The 8,961-nt window shown below is 38.0% G+C and overlaps 1 protein-coding gene across 1 annotated transcript; it reads left to right on the forward strand.

Moving 5' to 3' along the window:
* Positions 1 to 1,224: 1,224 nt before the first annotated feature.
* On the forward strand, positions 1,225 to 8,193 carry gjb7.L (gap junction protein beta 7 L homeolog). The gene is made up of 2 exons (XM_018263407.2): positions 1,225 to 1,319; positions 6,981 to 8,193. The coding sequence occupies exon 2, from the start codon at positions 7,000 to 7,002 to the stop codon at positions 7,741 to 7,743; it is 744 nt and encodes a 247-aa protein (XP_018118896.1). The 5' UTR covers positions 1,225 to 1,319; positions 6,981 to 6,999; the 3' UTR covers positions 7,744 to 8,193.
* Positions 8,194 to 8,961: the final 768 nt, after the last annotated feature.

Here is an 8,961-nt window from a genome sequence, read left to right on the forward strand (position 1 = left end):
CTGAACATGTGGTTTGTGTAGTGGAGGAGAATTTGTTGAAAATCGGGCAAGATGCTGTGACATTCAGAGTTTTACGTGATAATTTTGTCCAGTAGCTGGCGACTTACCACCAGAATTGTTGAATGTTTGGGCAGGACCACAGGCATTTGTCTGAAGAAGCTGTGCCGATACTATATCTCTTAAGTGGTGTAAAATATGAGTGGTGTAAAATGGAACAATTATTTTTTGGTATGTATTTGCCGGTAGGAGGATATCATGTGCTTCTACATGTGGAAGGGTTATCAATATCAATATTAAATTGTCATTTTAAAATAAAAGATGAGAATTAAACCTATAGATTAATATGTCTAGTTGTTTCAAAAGGGGCATATGATCAAATGAATACAAGGCCAACAGTTACTTCTTCTCGAGGACAATTCTCCCTCTAAAAGAATATTCAGTAAGTCAGGAGGACAGGCCTTTGCCACCAGCCTTCTAAGGGTTTAAGTACTAGAGTAGCAAGAGACATAGCCTTATAGAGCTTATGTATGATACTGTTTGTGTTATCTCTCAATAATACGATACAGCAAAAAGAGCCACTGATTTAGTAGTAGTGTCTGGAGCTAATTATGGTTAGAAAGCTGTCCCTCAGGCCCCATAATTTACGTTTTAAGCATCCTATTGTCCTATCCTATTGTCTAACCAAGGGAGTTCTATCAGTAAAAAACTAGTTCCTGCCAAAATGATCGGATTGCTAACAGATGCAGCCAATTGGTACTGCCATAGAGGTAGACAGCACAACTAGGGATAGGCGAATTTGACCCATTTCGTTTCGCCAAAAATTCGCCGGTTTCATTTTTTCGGCGAAACAAGGCAAACAAATTTGCCCATCCCTAAGCACAACCACTGATTCTCAGCCAGCAAACTGCAAGATATCCAGCATACGAACACTGCTGATTTTGTCAAGCATATATCCTTGAAACCAGCACTGCCTGTTGTTTACTACTGCTATATTTACTTTTATCTATTTTTTTAAAAAGCTTAAGGTCTCACTTATTGAATCCCTCATCTATACCTATAAACCCTGTCATTGTGAGCTTCAAACGAATGTAAAAGCAAACACAGTCTGTCATTTTCTTTTATGAACCTACCTAGGGCTTTACAGTAAACAGTGAGGTTGAGTAATACGGGAAACAAATGATCAAGTTACACCTGTTTAGCTACCCTTGGTAACAGGGTTTCATTGTCACGCTGGCTGCTTTTCAGAGTACATGGAATGAAGATCAATTTTTAATGCAGCGGGGAAGCTGATGGCTTTTCGTCTTCTGTAGCTGCTTTTGGTAAGTTATCACTTTGTTTTCTTATGATTGTCAGGGCAAAAAATATTACAGTAAATGAAAATACAAAACAGTGATGCGGTGATATCTAGGCTGCTAGTGAGATTTCCAGTGTAGGAAGAGAAAGATATCTAGTGTTATAATTATTTTCCAAGCTTGGTGCACATAATGCTTGTTGTGCCATGGGAATGATAATAAGTGTCCGACTTATCTTAATCATCAGGGAACAGAGTATATTGAAGCAGGTTTTGCAAAAGGTACGACGTGATTAGGGATGGATTTTTAGAGCTCTTTTATTTTTTCCGAGCAGTAATTTAACTGTTTAAAGCAGTTGAATCTATTCTAACTAAATTGACATATGCATCTGCATATATAAATGTGTCTGTATATTAATAGCTTTAATAAATGTGCTAAAATGGTTGTACAAGTATGGGATCCGTTATCTGGAAACCCATCATCCAGAAAGCTTCGAATTATGGGATGGCCATCTCCCATAGACTTCATTTTATCCAAATTGTGCAAATTTTAATTTTTTTTTAAAAAAAAGCTTTCCTTTTTCCCTGTAATAATTAAACTTGATCTAAACTAAGATATAATTAATCCTTATTGGAAGCAAAACCAGCATATTGGGTTTATGATTATTTATTGTTTATTTAATGATGTTCTGGTAGAAGATCAAAATGAAAGAAAGATAAATTATCCAGAAAACCCCAGGTCCCGAGCATTCTGGTCAGGTCCCTTACCAGTAATGCTTTAGGATTCTCTAGTTTATTGTTTTGTAAATCAGACCCTGTTGGGTTTCATATGTGTTTGTCGCTCATAAAGTGGGACACAGAGCAGGGTAGATCCAACCTAAACAATATGATGGTCCATTTTTGGATTTGTGCATGCAAAGTAGAGCAAAAAGCCGCACTTTAACGAAAAAGTCAGCTATTTCGTTCTACTTTGCATCTGTCCAGGGTCGGATTTACATAGTGGGCTCCCCTAGGCCCACTCAGCCCATTCATTGCCCCTATCCCCTCCCCGTAATTCATGCAAATGTTAGCATTAGGACTGGAGCAATGAGGATTGGCGCATGGGTAATTGAAAAAACTATCAAATCTCCAGAGCATCGCCAGTGTTTCTGAACCAATGTGGCTGTGGTTGGGTAGCATGCCGCCCGCTAGAATCCTGCCGCCCTAGGCCCGGGCCTTGGTGGCCTCTCCAGAAATCTGGGCCTGCATGTGTCTTCCCAGGGAAATTTGAAGAAATTTGCTCACTGGAATAACCTTTTCTCCTGATAAGAGCACCGGCCTGGGGTGTCAGGTAAGTAAACGCTTGAGGGTGCCTAACTTTTGGCAGCACAAAGTAAAAATGACTTTCCTTCTCCTATAAGACATTTTCTGCTGAAAATGAAAAAATAGGTAGTTCTTTGAACTGTCACAAAAGTTTTTATCAGTAAAGCTACGCAATCATTTTATTCTAATGGTGCCACGCCCAGAATAAATTGAGTACATTTTCCTTTCAACTCAGATATCTTCATTAAAGCAGTATAATAATAGTAATTGAATATGTAAAATTGGTTAATCTGAGACTGCCAGTCAGGATCTCAGGTCAAAGTTATTATCCATGGAGCCATCGCTTGGTCTAGATTGTTTTGGCACATTGTCTGAGCAATCAGTTATTTGTAGGAATAATGTCCTTATTTACAGTTGCAAAATTAAGAGTGCAGTGATGCCATTCAAAAAGGTACTTGCGTTCATACATACTGCAAACAACTTGCAGCATCATCAATGACGCTATTTTAACCGAAATCACTTGGAAACTTCATTTATCACACCTTGGAGGAGATTTACTAAATGAATGCTAATTTCCTTATTGGTGCATAACACACAAGTTGTGATGGTTGCAACATCTCGATCCAATTATGCTGAAATTTTGAAAAGAAAATGCTGCATTATGGGTGATTTCCATCCAAAATTTGCTGTCTGCACCAGCTACTACATGAAAATGAGGCGTCTTTTGAATAATTTGGTTAAAAGTCCATGTAAATGTATAACCTAATGGCAGTTATTAGCAGAGCTCTGTACATTTTAGGAAAGAAAGTTAAAGATGCTTTATGCAAACTATGTGTAAATCACAAATCATTTCCATAAATATCACATTCTGTAATTTGTTTAAAGGGAAAACAACTGTAAAACAAACTGCTCATGCATAAAAATAGACTGGTGTATGTGTAATGCTTTCTATACCATAACAAAGCTGAACTAAAGGCCCAGATCCACTAAATAGTCGCCAGTTTTACTGCTGCTAATGTAATAATTAATATAGTGTAGTGAGATAACTCACTGAAGTTTTTTGATGTTTGTATTGTTTCATGTGGCAATAACTCCAAAAATAAATGTGGTTTCCCCTAAGGCCATATTAAAGCTTGTCATGTAATAATGCCAATAATACTGCTAGGAGTTGCATTTTTCCCCTACAAGCATTCTGTTAATTCATTCTGTTGTGCTTCAATTGGGCAGGGAGCTTTGCCAATGTATAATTTCAGTAAAATGCTGCAGAATATGCTGGCGCCATAAAGAACAATCCTATCCTATATGATAGGATCCCTTTTGCGAAAAAGGTTTGAATGAGAAAGGCCATCTCCTATAGACTTCATTTTTCTTTTTCTCTGTAATAATAAAACCGTAAATAGAGATTGGAGATAACTAAGCTGCATGAATCCATTTTGGTGGCAAAACACTTCAATGGGGTTTATTTAATGTTTAAATCTTATCAGCAGATTTAAGAAACGGTAATGTAATTTAGAGGTAAAAACATTATCTGGAAATCCCTAGGTCCAAGGCATTCTGGTTAATAGATACCAAAGTTGTACTAAATATGTATATCATGTCATCTGTGCATGTTAAACTATGCTTATTAAGTCTTTTATGGTAGGGCAACATTCTTGTTATGCTTCTTGATATGAAGCATAACAAAAGTGGTCTAAAGGTGATAATAACTTTATTGACTAAGTAAGTTTTTAGGACATTTTAGTTGGTTTTTCTCAAGGAACTGCCTGAAAAAGAAACCAAAAGCCTGCTGTCAGTTAGCCCATTGTTACTATACCTGGTGGTCTAGTGGGACGATGACCGTCAATCTCCGTGCGGGGACGCCCACGTTCTTTAGTTTCTCGCGTTTTGGCAAGTGTGCCCTTCTACTGTTTTATTGTTACAGAGAAAAATATATTCATTTTTAAAAATTAGCTTAAAATTGACTCCACGGGAGATGGCCTTTCCATTATTCGGAGTATTCTGGATATTGGGTTTCCCGATAATGGATCCCAATATCTGTACAACACTGTCCTGCCTCTTTCCAGTTATAGGGGTCACTGCGAGAATGCGACGAGACGGATGCGGTGAAAATAAGGTAAGTAATAGAAATGTCGGACCTTGTCACTGCGTGCATCCGACACGACAAGACTGTCGGAATACGAATGCTGCACGTTGCGTCTTCATCCGACAGTCGTGACATGACGGATGCACGCAGTGACAAGGTCCGACATTTCTCTTACCTTATTTTCGTCACATCCATCTCGTCCCATCGCGTCGGATCTGATGAAGACACCTTGTAGTTCCAGCCTTAATCAGTGCATGGTTGCTAGGGTAATTTATACCCTAGCAGCCAGATTGCTCAAATTGCAAAATGGAGTCTGAATAAAAAGCTAAATAAGTCAAAACCCCACAAATAATAAAACATCAAAACCAATTATTAAAGAAAATCAGTCTCTACATCATACTAAAAGTTAACTCAAAGGTGAACAACCCCTTTAACAATGTGTTACATTGCTTTATTGCTTAGAGAGTAATTTCCAAAGCTGCTCATGAAATGCAACAATGTTAAATATAAACAGAACAGTTATTTTTAAGTATTTAGTATTTCTGAATTTACAGCATACTTAGGACGGAGCTGATCTGAAACCAAATCCATATAGTATTGGAAGTTTAGTATTTTGGCCGAAACCACATATTTTCAAAGCGTTATGTTAAAAGATGGTCCTTTCATTTGAATACACAGCCAGGGTTCAGATTTGGGTTAGGATTTGTTTCATCCCTAAAGCTAAATGTATACTGTAGAGATGTGTAGATCTGCATTTTTCCCTGTATAGGCAAACCCCCTCTGGAGTGTAATGATATTTCAGGAACTAGTAACAACACAAGACAAATACAGATGTACAGCAGCACAGCAATTGTTGAAGACAGGCTCTTGGTATATACCCTTAGGGGCAGATTTACATATGGTCGGATATCGAGGGTTAATTAACCCTCGATATTCATCTGCCGAATGTAAATCCTTCGACTTCATATATCGAAGTCGAAGGATTTACCGCAAATAGTTCAATCAAACGAAAAATCTTTCGATCGAACGACTAAATCCTTCGAATCGTTCTATTTGAAGGATTTTAATCCATCGATCGAACGATTTTTCTTCGACCAAAAATTGTTAGCAAGCCTATGGGGACCTTTCCCATAGGCTAACATTGCACCTCGGTAGGTTTTAGGTGGCGAAGTAGGGGGTCGAAGTTTTTTTTAAAGAGACAGTACTTCGATTATCGAATGGTCGAATATTCAAACTATTTTTAGTTCGATTAGCCAAAAAAATTTTTTTATTCTATTCCTTCACTCGAGCAAAGTAAATGTGCCCCTAATGTGTCTGCCACTCACTCCTTTGTTCACAAATATTTTGAAGCACACAATATAATAGAAATACTTGTGTTATGTTTTGGGTAGCCGAATAGGATGAATAGAGTATAACAGTGCTTTATTAGCAGAGTCATACAGGCCTTTTTAAATAAAGATGTGCCTAGTTTTAAATAACATGTAAGCTTATACAGTGTGGCTGTTCCTTTTGACAGTGACATGTGAGATTTGGGTAGATTATTTACTACTATCTCGCTGTTACCTCTGTTTACAACTGGGTCATAGCTAAGAAAAGAACACATATAGCTTAACATTAGTTTAATGAAAAGGGCTTGCACTGAGCATACATACAATGCCCCCGATGCAAGTGCAACAACACTAAAGAGAGCAGCATTGCACCATCTAGTGCACTAATGTGAGGTCCAGAGACTTGCTTGGTGAAGTGTGCGCAAGAAACTAATGGGAGTACAGATTCAAGGGAGCGAATGAATTAATACCTACCTTGAGTAGCTGTTACTTCTAAGAGTCCCTTTGCTTATTGCCCCTACAAACACAATTTACTTCCTCCTAATGTAATCGGTCACCAGCTATTTCCACCATACACACACACACACATAGACAAAGTACAAAACAGAGTTGCAGTGTGTGTAATCTATCAACATAGTTGGTAATTAGCACCTGCCTTGGTAAATGTGGTACTTAACTGGCATCTGCTATTACACTGGAATTCTGGAAATATTTCAATGTGCACTTAGCACCTCAGTTAACAAACAAGCATATTCATGGAGATATATCAGATCATGGATGAAAAATGCATTTGATTCCAATACTGAACAAAACCTCCACACCAGACTGAAACAAAGTGAGTTCCTGCTGAAATACATCCTCTCATGTTAACCAGTTTACTCTTTTGAACTAGTATAAACAGTTTATAGTTGACTTTAACATTGCCATAATGTATAAAAAAAATACATGACACTAATATATTTTTCTTTCTACACAGAAAATTTCATCGTCTTGAGATGAGTTGGTCATTTTTACGTGATATCTTGAGCGGAGTAAATAAATATTCCACGGGCATTGGAAGAATCTGGCTTTCAGTAGTGTTCATATTCCGACTATTGGTGTATGTTGTTGCAGCAGAAGCTGTGTGGAAAGATGAGCAGAAAGAATTCGAGTGCAACATCAGACAGCCTGGGTGTGAAAATGTCTGCTTTGATCATTTCTTTCCCATCTCCCAAGTGCGGCTTTGGGCTCTACAGCTGATTATGGTGTCAACACCCTCGCTTCTTGTTGTTCTTCATGTTGCCTATCGGGAAAGCAGGGAGAAGAGGCACAACAAGAAGCTGTATGCCAACACGGGGGACATGGATGGTGGATTATGGTGCACATATGTCATAAGTCTTCTCTTCAAGACGATATTAGAATTTGGCTTTCTTTTACTTTTCTACAAACTGTATGGTGGGTTCAGTGTACCACGACTAGTGAAATGTGACATGGAACCCTGTCCCAATGTTGTGGACTGCTATATCTCCAAACCTACAGAGAAGAAGATTTTTCTGTATTTCGTGGTTGTAACCTCAGGACTTTGCATTTTGCTTAATGTCAGCGAGCTATTTTACCTGATTTTCAAATATTGTACAAAATTCTACATGAAAAAACAGGCAACCAGAATGGCGCAGGCAAGTTGCGATTGCAAGAACCACCAACATAATGTAATACCAATTATATCTGAACAGGCAGGCAATGGTGCACTTGATATTTAAAAGCTACACATAACTCATTACCAGGGGTGTCCGGGCCCAACCAGGACTGCGACTTCAAGGGCCGTCCTCCTGGTGCCCAACCTGGTACAGCTAAGCCCCTCCCTCCTGATTGCTACTGTGTAATTCCCTCCTTTTTAATTTGTGCCTGTTATTGGGTCAGGGTGGGGAAGAGGTCCATATGGGAAGCGGGTCTGGGTCGATGGGGCCTATAAAGCCAGGTTTATTCCTGGGGTCCTGCACTAGCCCAGTTGGACACTGCAGGACATTACTGGGACAATGCAAGATATTAAAAAAATACATAGTGCTAATCAATAGAAATGCTGATGTCTAACTGCCACTCCATTCACCTGGTAAAGGATTTTTCCTTACATCATTAATTTGTTTACCGATTCAACAGTGAGATCAAGGTCTGAACTGTATGTATTTTTATTAAATATATATATATACTGACATATGCATCAATTAATCTGGTATGTCCTATCTGATAAGTGCACTGATAGGTAGTAGGTGATATTCAAGCTAAATGGATAAAATTCTGATATATACTGTATATATATATATATATATATATATATATATATATATATATATATATATATACATGTGTGTGTTGTATGTATATCTACTATGTATGTAGAATACTCAAAAATGTGTTTGCAGTCATTCTCTTATACAGAGAAATGATGAATAATTAAATGCTGTATTTATATTAAACAAGGGCCCGCCTTTGTTTACCTTATGGTGCCAAACTTTTGGGCTGAATGAGTGAAAGGGCAAATATATACTAACATCTGGCATAGCATTGGGGAATGGAAATGCAGTAAGTTGCACTGTATGATGTTTCTTTCTGCAAGCACAGATGAAAGGCAAAACCAAGTCAATTAACAGATTAAGAAAGGTAAAATGCTGAGGATCAGTGATCATCAGATATGTTTGCAAAGTGTTGATGCCAATAACATAAAACAGCAATACTGCACATGGGTAAGGCTGCTGCTGGGTATCAGGAGAGGAAATTAGAGGAGGTTCAGGGGGCAACTATTGAGACAGTAATCTTTACTATTACAGGTATAGGATCCGTTGTCTAGAAACCCGTTATCCAGAAAGCTCCGAATTAAGGAAAGGCCATCTCCCATAGACTCCATTTTATCCAAAAATTAAAATCTTTAAATTATTTTTGTCTCTATTATAATAAAAGATTACCTTGTACTTGATCCAAAC

Source organism: Xenopus laevis, chromosome 5L (assembly GCF_017654675.1).
Source record: "Xenopus laevis strain J_2021 chromosome 5L, Xenopus_laevis_v10.1, whole genome shotgun sequence".
Taxonomy (NCBI): domain Eukaryota; kingdom Metazoa; phylum Chordata; class Amphibia; order Anura; family Pipidae; genus Xenopus; species Xenopus laevis.